We start from the raw sequence: 14,918 nt of genomic DNA on the forward strand, positions 1-14,918 counted from the left end.
CTTTTCTCTTGAAATCTTCCATACCTGAGCAATTTCATCTTAGCCTCAGGTATTGACCATTGGGGATACCTTTTTTTTGGGGATAGGGATGGTGACTATCCCATCTCCATAATGATCTGAGGTTGTGGGTTGTATTAATCACCAAGGCAGGTTAACAATGCAATTATTTTTATTTCTTTCGTCTCACAGTCTTACAGCAACTCCGTGTAGATGGATACAATGAGATGCCCCCAGTCCACAAGACTCCACTGCCCACGTACCAGGCAATATCCACTGTCTCCTAACTTTTGGTTGGCCCACAGCTTTTGTATATTCCGCCGGTATATTCTGCAGTCATAGCCTATGCTTCTCCAGATGAAGGATAAAACGATTGTATCGTATGAATCCAGCTACAGCCAGCAACAACATATAGTACAGTTCCAGCAAGTACACAAGATGTGCAAATAACAGAGTCTCACCCTTCCCCTGGCTCACCAAGGATTAGAACCTCTGCGACTTCGAGGCATCCAGGGCCAACTCCCCCAACCAGTAGCACTCCGCTTTTGGCGGACACCCACAGAGAGGAGGTAGCGGCAAGCTTAGGAAGCTGACCGAGCACAGTGAGGTATGTAGCCAGTTGACATGATTGTCCCAACCTGGGTTATCCAAGCATCTTCGTGGGTTTCATTGATGAGCAGATCTGTATTCCACCTACTGGAGCCATGGTTCCCTGGGCTGATGTCATGTACAGTCTCTCTGGAGACAGAGGCAGGCCCCTTTTTATATTCCACAGCTCTCATTCAAGGCATTCTCCCACAGGATTGTGGGGATGTGGGGGGAGGTAATCTCTTATTGATCAATTGTTCAATTAGCCTTCATAGTTATCATCCAAGTTGTGCAGACTAGTATGCAGGAGGCTGATGCAAGATGTAATCGGCAGGCATTCCATAAATTAACATTACAAGAGCCAACCGACAGACTCACATGAAACAATGGCTCATGTCCCTGGCCCTACTGAACAAAGGAATAATAAATCTGGCATAGGTTAGAATAATTCACCCCTGTACCAGGCCAGGTTTAGGCTGTGTCATCATATGAGGTACTTTTTCCCTCTGTCATTTCGCATTATTATACCTAATGTATGGACATCTGACATCTATGGTTTGATTTCTTTTCCTGTGCGGATTGGATGGGTTGTTACCAACATCTGGTGAACATGTTATGTTATTAGAAAATTCAGAAATATATTTACATAGCAAATTGGTGACATGTACAATACTTATTTCACCAGCTCTATGTAAGTGTAATAAACATTTAACTTTACTAAATGTACTCTACTCTTCTCTAAAGACAAATGGGCGGCCCCTTGAGATGGCGGTGGATGTTGCCTGTGGGACGGGACGTTACACTTTACCTCTAGCTTCCCACTTCAAAAAGGTCCTGGGACTAGACATCAGTGAATCTCAAATATCTGTGGCTAAACAAATGACCTTGGCAAAAAATGTTTCATACATGTGAGTACTAAACTGAATTTTTAAATTATGCTTGTATAATGAGAAGATTAGATGGCATAAATGGCACTGGCAATCGTCTGTCCTCTGTCTGTAGAGTCTCTCCTGCTGAGAAATTACCTGTGAAGAATGATACTGTGGATTTGGTGCATGTTGCAGTTGCCGCTCATTGGTTCAAATTAGACAAGTTTCTTAACGAAACAATTCGGGTATTGAACACAAGAGGATGCTTGGCTGTCCATGCTTTTGAACCAGTCACTGAGTTTGAATACAAGAATTTGTCTGATGACCTGAATGCAGTAATGCCAGAGGTAATTTAAGATGGGTTTACACCACTTAACTTGCAGCAAGAAACAACCATATTTACCCATCGATGGTCATTTAGTAGCCTCTTGACACAGGCAGAAGTCGTCATTTAGTGAAATCCACGCAAAGCAAATTAACAGTAATCTGTATTCTCAAAAATGCGGATTTTTGGTATATTTGAGTAGAATTCAAATCTACTCAAATAAATTCTCTCATCTCCAATCTTTACTGACGTAGATTGCATACAATGTAGGGAGAATCCATACTAATTGTAAGGATAAAAATAAGGCAGTCACCAATAAAAATAAACTTTATTTGCAGTACCAAATTTTGGAGACAAATTGGCTAACAGCCATTTTGCATTTGACTCAGAAGAAGCGTGATAAACACACAAAACGACTGCCAGTCACTTTGTCTCCTCAAACTCTGTTTGGAACCGCAAATAAAGCTTATTTTAATGTGCAGTGGTGAGTTCCCCATTTTTCTACCTACAATATGAAATTGACTTTTTCCTGGTGAGCACCATCGAGACTGGTTATTAGCTGCTGAATCTTGACAATTTTTTTCATTTCTTTTTAATGCACATAATGTGTATGGAAACAGTGCCGGATCCCTGTTTTTCTACATTTACTGAAACTAGTATAGTACAGGGTGATTCACTCTCTACATTACTGGAAAAAATTGCTGTAACTTCTAAAAGAGTCCGTTGACTGTACTGACATAAGGACTGTACATACTTTGGTTCATGAGAAGTAGAGTGAAATGAACCTCAGTGACAGTGACAAGAAACATCCTCGCGCAGAGTGGTCTCGTCAACTTTTTGCCCCACCGGTTGTCTCCACTATGAGATAGACTTGCTCCACGCTTTTTTGCTCATTGGTAGTTTATATGTGGTGCTTGCGTATCTCTCCTGGCAAATTGATTCATCATTTGTTAACAATGTACAGATGCAGTTTGGAGGAGTATGTTTTCATTGTGAAATCTTATTGGAAAATAGAATCCTTAAAGAGATGCCAATGTGAGTTTCTAAAGAAGTTTCGAGGTCAAAATCCACCGTCCAAACCGTGTATTGAAGCCATCATTGATAACAAAGTAAGAGACTGACCATCAAGATGGCCTAATTTAACACCACTGTTTTTTTCCTTTGTGGCCATTTGAAAGGTCGGGTGTACAGTAACAAGCCACAAACATTACAGACACTCTGAGAGAACACACAGCGAGAAACTCAGGCTATGACCCCAGATGTCCTGCGGAATAAATTCAGCAATATGTAAAGGCACAGACAGGCGTGCTTGGATGCAAACGGTGCTTATTTTCAACACCTGCTTAAAAACATCAGTTTCTCATGAACTAAAGTATGTACAGTCCAAATTTCAGTACGATACATCGTCTCTTTCAGAAGTCACGGCAATTTTTACAGGTAAAGTAACGAGTGAATCACCCTATATAATATAAATCTCCTGTTATCATTCACTGCCTCTTGTAGTGATATTTAGTTAAAATATTGTAATTCTTTCTCTAAAATACTGTGTAACAACCTCTAATGTTGGATGGGTCTTTGTTCTTACAGTGATTTAGGTGTGGAGTAATTTTCTTACACTGATGTATTCAAATATAACACCTGAAAAAATTATACTCTGGGTCCACCATTCATCCATACAGTTCATGTGCAGTGCCACTTTCAATTGCAATTTTGTCATCAAAGCACAGACTAAAACTTTTATACAGTAAGTAAGGTCTAATAGGTAATTTGTGAATAACATAATTAGAAATAGACTTAAGTAGCATGTGATTAGATCCAAGGTGGGTTGACCTGTACAATAGCCTTAAAAGCCTCTTTTATTGGGGGCTTATTATGTTTTCAAAGTTCTGGCCCCATAAAGGATTGTGGACAGCTCATCCATGTTAAAGACATCAGTAACATTTTTTTTTTGCTAACAGTTTTTTTAAAATATTTGCAGGTCTGGGATACATTGTTCCAGCACGTTGATAACTCGACAGATGACATGCTTTGTCGGTACCAAAATTTATATGAGGCCATTCCACTAAAAGACAAGCAACGGTAAGTTTTTACTTTTTTATGTCCACTTTTCTATAGATGCACAATACATGTTTGTAAAAAAAACAACACTTTTTATAGATTTACCAAAATACTAATCCCTTCAGATTTAGTATTTTTTCATTCTAGATTTATCTTATTTAATTTAATATTGTTTCAAATCATATTGTTAATTTCGTGAACTTTTTTTTACATCTATGGACAAGAGAATACCTTGTGTTCCTACTTTAACCATCTTTACTCTGGTCCTTCTCCCTCCTGCTCTGCAGGGCGTACGGGTGTCGTCCTGCACACGCCGTACCCCCTGGGATCCTTTCTGTAGAACAGAGCCTACTCCCTGCTCCCCTCTGGGGCCTTCTGATCTGGCCCTAACTGTGGAGCAGATCTCCTAATGAGACTCTGCTCCCGGACTGTTCTTCTGAACTGTCCCGAGCTGTTCTTCCGAACTGCTCCCTGACTCTGATCCTGCCACTATAAGATGGCTTCCCTATTTATACTCCTACTAAAGTGCTCCCTCTAACTACTTCCTCCACCCACACCCACTACTGGCTCCCCCTACCTTTGGGTTCCCCCACTCCAGCCATGGTCAGGGCTCAGCAGAAACATACATTGCTTCTTGCCCCTCCAGGCGGCCTGGAGCAGTGTAGTGTTGGATGCAGGTGTTTTGGGGTTCCGTGCAGCACTCCCATCTTACCTGAGAGAAGGTAGACACCACACCTCTGGGTGAGGTGCAGTACCTCTGTGGCGACTGAACCCTCAGGAGCGCCACATTACCTACAGGCCAGCTATTTAAAACTATGGTTTGTCCGTCACACAGATCACATATAAGTGTGCTGAAAATTCTGCCATTTCTGGCCTCCATAGAAATTTTGTTGCAGTGTGTCAGCAAAGTTATTGACACGAGGTCGCTGTTAAAAATAGTTAACTAAAGGCCAGCTATTAAAACTGTGGTTTGTCCGTCACATGGATCACATATAGTGTTGAGCGAGCACTAAAATGCTCGGGTGCTCGAAGCTCGGGCCGAGCTCACCGTGATACTCGGGTGCTCGACCCTAGCAACGAGCCTATGGGAGATCCGAGCATTTTTGCGGCGGCACCCCCGGCAGTCTGTAGAAAGCCTAAAAAGTGTCCAAAACGATAGTGACAGTGCGCAAATGACATGGGGACAGCATGGGGATCACCCCATGAAGCATTTCTGACCCCCAGGTCACTGCTGTCAACAACGTGGTCAGAGGTATTAAGCCACTTTTACGGGCTCACAATAATACGTTGAAAAACGAAACTGAAAGTGCTTTCCTGTGAAATATGTTAAGGAACATCCTTTCCAGGGTAAAGAAGACTTGTGTATAAGGTAAAATAAATAACCAAAAACAAAAATACTCCTCCACACCTTGGGCTATGCTCAAAAGTAGCATTTTTTATCATTTTTGCACTTTTGTATTGCTTTCAACCGTGACAATTGTATTCACCGGGAAATGTCATTTTAACATTTTACAACCTTATCTGGCCATGTGCTGTGTGACACATGCATACAGTGCTGAAAAGACATGGGAACAGCATGGGGAAGCATCTCTGACACCCAGGTCACTGCCTAAAAGTGTGCCTATCAGAAGTGATCCTTGCCGCATCAGAAGATGCAGACTTGCAACTATCCCTGTGCAAGTCCTTGTCCCAGGTCAGTGTTCAATTGTACCTCCCCCATTCCTTGCAATGCAAGCGCAAGTATGCAGCCTGCCACCCACCCACCCGCAGGCTGCGATACCATACTGCTTGCTTGCTTTCACTTGGGCCTTTTAGGCATGGGAAGGCGGAATCTGGCCACCACGTCATGGCTGCGTCGGTGGCCTGGAATCCATACTCAGTCCCCAGCCGCCCCGCGGCCGGGTGTCCACGCTTGGTCCCCAGCTGCCAGGGGGCGGCCGGGTGTCCATACTCGGTCCCCAGCCGCCCCTATTTGTCCCGCTAACCTTCCCCACACTTTTCTTAGCCTGGCCTGCTTTAGGGCAGCATTGGCCGAGCCCACCAGACAAGCAGACTCCTCCGGTGGGCCCTGGCTTCTCCATCAGGGGAGTTGAGAGTGCCAAGGTGAGGAGCATGATGATGATAGAAGTTAGCATCTGCTTTGTTTTCTTGGAATGCAAGCGTAAGTGTGCAGCCTGCCACCCACCCACCCCCAGGCTGCAATACCATACTGCTAGCTTGCTTGCACTTGAAATGGGGCCTTTTAATTTGGAGGAGGTCGAAGCTGGCCACTACTTCATGGCTGCTTCCACAGCGAGGTATCCATACTCAGTCCCCATCCACCCGGCGGCCAGGTGTCCACGCTTGGTCCCCAGCTGCCAGGGGGCGGCCGAGTGTCCATACTCTGTCCCCAGCCGCCCCGCGGCCGGGTGTCCACACTCGGTCCCCAGCCACCAGGGGGCGGCCGGGTGTCCATACTCGGTCCCCAGCCGCCCCTATTTGTCCAGGTAACCTTCCCCACACTTTTCTTAGCCTGGCCTGCTTTAGGGCAGCATTGTCCGAGCCCACCAGACAACCAGACTCCTCCGGTGGGCCCTGGCTTCTCCATCAGGGGAGTTGAGAGTGCCAAGGTGAGGAGCATGATGATGATGATAGAAGTTAGCATCTGCTTTGTTTTCTTGGAATGCAAACATAAGTGTGCAGCATGCCACCCACCCACCCCCAGGCTGCAATACTTGATCATGCTGGTCATGGTCAGGCTGGTAGTTTTGTCACCCCTTGCTGATGTTGGCATGGCAGGTGGTACAAATGGCCTTTTTGGGGTTATCAGCAGAGTCTTTAAAAAAATTCCAGACTCTGGAAGACCTACCGGTTGTACTGGCAATGTCCCTCGTGTTGGTGTTACAGGGAAAGGTTGCCCGCCTTCTGTCTGTGGCCAATACATTGCTTCTTCCTGCCTGTTGGGGTACTCTGCCTCCCTCCCCCTTTGTGCTGCTGGCCTCGCTCTGCGTGTCCTGCTGCCACGTTGGGTCAGTTACTAGATCATCCACCTCCTCCTCCTCTTCCACTTGCGCATCACAGTCCTCCTCCTCACTTCGTGGCAATTGTGTATCGTCATCGTCCACATTTTGTGACAAATTCCTGTGGCCGTGGCTACATGGGATCTCCTCTTCCACCACTGTGGGATCAGTTGCTGTCTGACGACACTCGGCATGGTGGGAGGAAAGAGCATCAGGGTGAGGAGGAGTATGCGGTCGAGACTCACGGCTACCAACACTTGACCGTGTGGAAGACAGACCGGAGGTGGTGGTGCCCAGGTAACTGGAAGTATTATCTGCTATCCAATTAATAGCCTGTTCACACGGATCAGTTCGCAATAGTGGTCTTGTTGTTGTGTGCTTCCCTAGTAATTCGGTCAAGAACTGGGAGCAAGAAGATGTGGCTGTTGGTTGTGGCACATTTTCACCTTGGCCACAGCCCCATCCTCTGCACACACCATCACCAGAACGTCCAGTTCCATGTCCCTTGCCATGCACCTTGCCCATTGTAAATGTAAAATAGCTTACACTCGCACTATCAATGGCGAAAGGGTAATAAAAAGATTAGAACCGTGGAAGAGAAAAACCACAGTTCTAGTTCTCTGACCTACACCAGACTCTTTTAAACAGATATATTGGGGTCTGAACAGTCAGCGAGACACTGAAAATGTTTTTTTTTATGCAAAAAACACAAACAAGTGGATAATACAGAGATTTGAACTGTGGAACTGCAAAACCACAGTTATAATTTCCTGCTGTATACCAGACTTGTTAAAATAGATATATTGGTGTCTGAACAGTCAGCGACACACTCAAACTGTTTTTTTTCATGGAAGAAAGGCAAGCAGGTTGATAACACCCAGATTTGAACGGTGGAAGAGGAAAACCACAGTTCTAGTTCTCTGGCCTACACCAGACTCTTTTAAACAGATATATTTGTGTCTGAACACTCACAGACACACTCAATTTTTTTTTTTTTTTTTGGGGGGGGGGATACCAAAAGGTTAATAAGATGGATATTTGTACAGTCTGACTGAGGAAAAGAAAAAACAGGATTTAGTCTAAGTCTAGAAATTTGACCAGCAGGAGCACACAGGACTGCAATGCAGTGTTTGTTGGTATAACCACTGCGTCTCCTATACAGCTTGCCTGCCTGCCTGATATCTGGGATGGATATTACATTTGGCAGGCTTTAGAGACCCTACACTAACTATTTTGCAGCATAAATCTCTCCCTAACTCTGCAGCACTGACCCTACACTGTCTGATCCGAAGCGACTGTGTCCAAGATGGCGGCGCCCGGTTTTAAATACTTGAGGTGACGCTGTGCGGCCAGCCAATCACTGTAATGCCCACAAACAACATGGCTGTGGCATTACAGTGACTGGCTGGCAATCCCTGCATGTTCATTGGCTCTGTAAAGAGCGCCAAACGTGCAGGGCGGAGACCCAAGCTCCCGCCCGAGTAACCCGGAAATGCTCGATGCTCGCCGAACATCCTGAGTAGTAAGATGCTCGGGCGAGTAACGAGCAGTGTCGAGAATGCTCGCTCAACACTAATCACATATAATTGCACTAAAAATTCTGCCATTTCTGGCCTTCATTGAAATTTTGTTGCAGTGTGTCAGCAAAGTTATTGACATGAGGTCACTGTTAAAAATAGTTACCTACAGGCCAGCTATTTAAAACTGTGGTTTGTCCGTCACATGGATCACATATAAGTGCGCTGAAAATTCTGCCATTTCTGGCCTCCATTGAAATTTTGTTGCAGTCTGTCAGCAAAGTAATTGCCACGAGGTTGCTGTTAAAATAGTTACCTACAGGCCATCTATTTAAAACTGTGGTTTGTCCGTCACACGGATCACATATTATTGCGCTGAAAACTTTGCCATTTCTGGCCTCCATTGAAATTTTGTTGCAGTATGTCAGTGAAGTTATTGACACGAGGTCGCTGTTAAAAATAGTTACCTACAGGCCAGCTATTTAAAACTGTGGTTTTCCATCACACATATCACATATCACTGCAGTTTAAATCCAGCCACTTGTACTGAACGTGGAAAATATTGTCCTCCATTTAAAATGGGCAAGGCACATGGCAAAGGATGGGGAAGTGGATGTGATGGTGATGATGGTGCATGCAGAGGATGAGGCCGAGGCCGTTGACTAGCTGAAATTGTGCCACAACAAACGCCCACATCTTCTTTCTCGACCTTCCTGTCCCAATTAATAGGGGACCACAGAAAACCACTATTGAACACAGAGCAGTGTGAAAAGGTTATTGCTTGGATAGCAGATAATGCTTCCAGTCACTTAGCCACCACCCCCACCAACCTGTCTTCCACACGGTCAAGTCTCAGTACTGGATGATACTGGTGGATGATATAGTAACTGACCCAACCTGGCCGGGAGGACATACAGAGCGAGGACAGCAGCACACAGGGGGAGGGAGGTGTAGCACCACAACAGGCAGGAAGAAGCAGTGTGGTGGCCGCAGACAGAAAGCGGGCAACCGCTCCCCGTAACAGCAACACGATGGAAGTTGCCAATACAACTGGTAGGTCTTCCCGAGTCTTAAAAACTCAGCCGATAACCCCAAAAAGGCCATTTGCACCACCTGCGAGGCCAGCATCACCAGGGGCAGCAAAACTACCAGCCTGACCACCACCAGCATGATCAGGCACATGGCAGCAAAGCAGCCAATGCCCACCAGGCCTCACTACTAAATTCACACATTTTGTGACTGCTTGCGCTCGAAATGTTGCCTTTTAGGCTCGTGGAGACCGAAGCTTTCCGCAACCTCATGGCAGCGGCCGACCCTCAGAAGTCGGTCCCCAGCCGCCACTATTTCTCCCATTGTTCCAACCCCCGCATTACACGAGCACGTGTCCCACAACATTAGTCGTGCCCTCAACAATGCAGTTTCTGGGAAAGTCCACCTATCCACGGACACGTGGACAAGTGCTTGTGGGCAGGGACGGTACATCTCGCTGATGGCACACAGGGCTAACATAGTGGAAACCGGGACCCAGTCGGACCTTGGGACAGAACACGTCCCCCCCGACACCGAGGATTGCGGGTGCTGGGTCAATCAGGGTTGCCCCCACATTCTACAGCTCCTGCACCTCCTCCTCTTCAGTATCCATCTCCGAAATGACCACATTAGTCACAAGTTGGAAGCACTGCAGCACTGCCTCGGCCAAGCTTCAACAGGCTGTGTTGAAGCTAATATGCTTTGGTGACAAACCACACAACGCTAAAGAGTTGTGGACAGCTCTGAAAGAGCAGGCAGATATGTGCCTGACACTGCTGAACCTATAGCCAGGCATGGTCATGTGTGACAATGGCTGGAACCTGGTGGCGGCTCTGAGGCAAGGCGAGCTTACACACGTACCATGCCTGGCCCATGTGCTTAACCTCATGGTTCAGCGATATCTCAAAACCTACCTGGAGCTGCCGGATCTGCTTGTCAAAGTAGGCTGCCTGTGTGCCCATTTTAGAAAGTCACCTACAGCTTCCGCCGCCCTTGCCGTGTTTCAGCAGCATTTGCAGCTTCCGGCTCACCGACTGGTGTGTGATGTCCCCACGCATTGGAACTCTACATTGCAGATGTTGGGAAGGATTTGTGAGCAGAAGAGGGCAGTTGTTGAGTACCAGCATCAACATGGCCGTCGGCATTCAGTTCAGACTCCACACATAAGACCTCAGGAGTGGACATGGATGTCAGACATATGTACCATCCTCCAAAACTTTGAGGACTCCACCAAGATGGTGAGCGGCGATTGCGCCATAATTAGCGTCACCATCCCACTTCTCTGTCTTCTGAAACGCTCTCTGCTCACAATCAAAGAGGATGCATTGCAGGTGGAGCACGATGAGATGGAGCAAGGAACCATACAGGGTGATTACACACAGTCCAGCCTCATCTCATCCCAACGTGGATTGGGAGACAATGAGGAAGAGGAGGAGGAGGAGCTAGTTTCATGCGCTATAGATGGTACTATCTGCACAACTGTAATACCGTCTGTTCAGCGTGGATGGCCTGAGGACAGGGAGGAGGAGGAGAAGGAGAGCATGGTCAGTCATCCTCTTGGTGAGAACACGGATGTCTTGCCTGTTAGCAGTCTGGCACACATGACTGAGTTTATGCTATGCTGCCTTTCCCGTGACCCTCGCGTTCTCCAAATTTTGGGTGACAGTCATTACTGGTAGGTGCCACTTATAGACCCATGCTACAAGGAGAGCTTTCTATCTCTTATTCCCGAGGCGGACAGGTCTACTACAATGTGGCACTACCAGAAGTCCCGTGTGGGGCCGCTGGCGGCAGAGGTCACAGTTCGTTGGACAAACAAGGAGTACAGGCGAGAGAGACACAACTCCAATCCAGCAGTGGCAGGGGAACACTGTCAAAGTTCTAGGACAGTTTTCTCAGACCTTCCCATCTTACAGGCCCTGAGTGTGGGGTACTCTCACAAGGAGTGCAAAGTTTGAGAAGATGGTGAGGGAGTACCTTGCCGACCGTACCAATGTCCTCTGTGATTCCTCTGTGCCTTACAATTATTGGGTATCCAAGCTGGACACGTGGCATGAACTGTCTCTCTACGCCTTGGAGGTCCTGGCCTGCCCTGCCGCTAGCGTTTTGTCAGAGCGGGTTTTTAGTGCCACCGGTGGAATTATAACTGGTAAGCGCATCTGCCTGTCAACTGAAAATGCTGACAGGCTGACTCTTATAAATATGAACAAGGGCTGGATTGGGCCAGACTTTTCAACACCACCGAATGAAAGCAGCGTAACATAAACTCAAATTCAGTGTCTTTTTTTAGGAGGTCTATTCCCATGCACCTCTTCACACCTACACATGGATATATGCTTCCTGATTTTGTCTATTTGCTCTGGTCCTCCTCCTTCTGCTCATCCTCCATCACCATATCATTCACCACCATATCTTACATTATCACCTCCTCTACGTGTCTTGCAAGGGGCATTGGAGTTCCTCCAAATTTTTGGCAGCTTTTGCATTCACTGCATAGGCAAACACTATGTGAGACCTACTTCGTAATAAGGGGAACATTGTTTTTAGGAGGCTCTCTGACCTCTACGTCTCTTGCAAGGGGCATTGGAGTTCCTCCAGATTTTTGGCAGTCATTGCTTCACTGCATAGGCAAACAGTATGGGAGACCCTCTCCTTTGTAATGAGAATATGTCAATACTGTGGCCCTGCTCTATGTGACTTTAAATTGTTAGTGGGGTTTTTCCCAAATTTTGGCAGCCCTTGCAGTCACAGCATGGGCATTACCACTATACCACTATAGGAGACCCACTCCTTTATAATGGGAAAAATTTTTTTTACTGATACCCTCCTCTATGTCTCTTCAAAGGGGTATTGGGTGGCATCCGAATTTTTGGCAGCCCTTGCAGTTACTGCATACGCAATAACAGTATAGACGTCCCACTCGTTAATAATGGGAACAGCAAAGCATAGCCAGCTGATGGCTCTCTAACAATAGCGAGGGCCGACTGCTGGCCCTTTAAGAATAGTAAGGGCCGCCTGATGGCCCTATAAAAATAGGCTTTGTGACTTTCAGAGTCCCTCCATCATAAATGAAATAGGATGTGTCTGATGATGTGTCACACACCACACGCCAGATAAGGTTGTAAAATGTTAAAATTACATTTCCCGGTGAGTGCATTTGTCTTAAAAAATAACGTAAAAAAAAAAGATTAGGATCTTTCTTTAGTATAAAATTCAGAGTCGCCAATGTAACCTCAATGTAATCACATTGTTCAGCACCTCCTCCTCCTGTTCAGCCTCCATCTCCGAAATGACCACATCAGTCACAAGCTGAAAGCACTGCAGGACAGCCTTGGCCAAGCAGCAACAGGCTGTGCTGAAGATAACATGCTTAGGTGACAAACCACCCAGCGCTGCAGAGTTGTTGTAAGGTGTAACAGAGCAGCCTGATCTGTAGCTCTCACCGCTGAACATACAGCCAGGCATGGTCGTGTGTGACAATGGGCGGAGCCTGGTGATGGAGAAATGACAGCCGGAGTAGATATGGTTTCCCTCTATGCCAGTCCTTTCACTGAGCTAAAGAATATGGCTGTGGCGAAATACAACTCCCACTGAGAAGCAATTTCAAACTGAATAACATTGGGCCCACCAGAGGATTTGATTCTGAGAGCTCACCTTTCTCCCCCGCTCAAGAGCCCCATAGCTGCTGAAAAGTTTGCGCTATCATGAACTCTCCTGATGGAGAAGCCAAGGCCCACCCGAGGATTCTTTGGTGGGACTGTCCAACCCTGCCGAGAAGTAGTCCTGGCTATGAAAAGTGTGTGGGAAGGTTCCCGGACACTCTATGGCTCCATTTTTACTGAGGTGGAAACCCACGCAAACACGGGGAGAACATACAAAATCCTTGCACATGCTGTCCTTGCTGGGATTTGAACCCAGGATCCCAGCGCTGGAAGGCTTCAGTGCTAACCACTGAGCCAATGTGCTACCATTCACCCTTTGATATCTAACAGGCTGGAGAAACTTGCACCTACTGCCACATATCTTCAGCTCCTTTATGAGAAACTAATATATTCAGTCAGCTACTCAGTCTACCAAATAGAATTCCTGAGAAGGAAATTGGGGATGGCTTCGCTATAGGTACTGTGGGCAGTGCTAATACCATGTTAAGCATCGGTCTGGGGCTGGATTCAAAATGGGTCCAGGACCTTCTGTGGTCTCCCATTCCAGGCCAGCCAGGGCTGATACTGCTCAGCATTGTTGTCAGTCCCAACACCTAGCTGTTCCACAAGCCCTGCAGATTGTCTCCCAGGCATTTGTGCCCAGCAGTGTTAAGCATAGGCTGCAGAGGGAGACAGGGCTCGTGGAGTCTAAGTCCAGGATTCGCCACACTGAGCATGTCCGTGACCTGGCGGATCATGATTGGTGGGTTGGCACCCACCTGACTCGGTGATCTGCACTCCCTGATTGGTTCACGGGTAACGTCACCAATAGCGCGTCGCTGGGCAGGGCTTAGTCTTTAAAAGGCCTGCCCACAAACATGGCGGTGCGCTCAGATCGTTTGGGCTAGCTGTTTGTGGTGTGCACGCTTACTCTGGGCTCAAAGAGCCATAGCTTTAGTTAGGCAGGCCGGGCTCAAAGAGCCATAGCTTTAGCTAGGCAGGCCGGGCTCAAAGAGCCATAGCTTTAGTAGGCAGGTAGCTTCGCCTCGCTGACTGGCTCTAACCAGGGGGTTCGCCTTGCACCCCGAGCCGCCTGTGAGCTAAATAGAGCGGGTTTGCTCAGTCCGGTAGCACGCCGGCTGAGTGCTCGATTACCCAGCGGGAATCACCCGCACGCTAGTGCCGTCTCCTATAGCGTAGCGCCTGTACCGAAGACAGGGCTACTGCTCATAGTCCGGTCACACGTCTCCCTGCGGTTCTTGGAGATTGTGTGAACCGCTTTAGCGCCAGTCCCCATGGCGTAGCGCCTGTATCAAAGACAGGGATACTGCTGTTCCCACGGACGCACGTCTCCCTGCGGTTCTCGGAGATTGTGCGTACCGTCTTACCCTTCCGTGTGCGTTAACACAAAGGGCTAAGATATTTGTTAGGTGCGTCGCTGGTCACTCTCTCCTCCGTGCAGTAAACGGAGATGGAGCGTACCGCTATACCCTGTCCGGTGTGTAGTTAACACGGAAGGGTTTATCTTTTGGTTGTCGTTTGCCTTTCCACCCGGGAAGTGTTCGGCAGCAGTCTTCCGGGGTCGGTTGCGTTCCATTAAATAAAGTTGTCTGCAACCATTCCCCCTAACAGTCGTACCATAGATCACTGGAAATATTACAGGCTGGTAGGAGGCAAGCAGATTCCCACAGAAAAGTACCAGCAGTAATGTTCAGGGACCCTTGCTTGTGGAAGGTGGAGATGATACCGGGAGAAATAGTGGCGGCTGAGGACCGAGTAAGGCCACATTTCAAGTGCAAGCAGCTTTAGAGGACTTCCTGGGAGAAATGACAGCTGGAGTAGATACGGTTTCCCAAAAGTCAGTCCTTTCACCGAGCCACATTCACTTGACAACA

At 47.2% G+C, this 14,918-nt stretch overlaps 1 protein-coding gene across 3 annotated transcripts in view; it reads left to right on the forward strand.

Annotated features, from left to right (window-relative positions):
* Nucleotides 1-14,918, forward strand: part of LOC141160833 (uncharacterized) — a 65,427-nt gene that overhangs the window by 45,621 nt on the left and 4,888 nt on the right. For all 3 annotated transcript variants that reach the window (XM_073645622.1, XM_073645624.1, XM_073645623.1), the window contains 3 exons: nt 1,330-1,493; nt 1,588-1,801; nt 3,758-3,858. In XM_073645622.1, the coding sequence (XP_073501723.1) occupies nt 1,330-1,493; nt 1,588-1,801; nt 3,758-3,858 (479 nt within the window). The remainder of the gene's footprint in view (nt 1-1,329; nt 1,494-1,587; nt 1,802-3,757; nt 3,859-14,918) is intronic.

This window comes from Phyllobates terribilis, unplaced genomic scaffold (genome assembly GCF_046119375.1).
Source record: "Phyllobates terribilis strain yellow unplaced genomic scaffold, ASM4611937v1 Scaffold_9__5_contigs__length_417890890, whole genome shotgun sequence".
Taxonomy (NCBI): Eukaryota; Metazoa; Chordata; class Amphibia; order Anura; family Dendrobatidae; genus Phyllobates; species Phyllobates terribilis.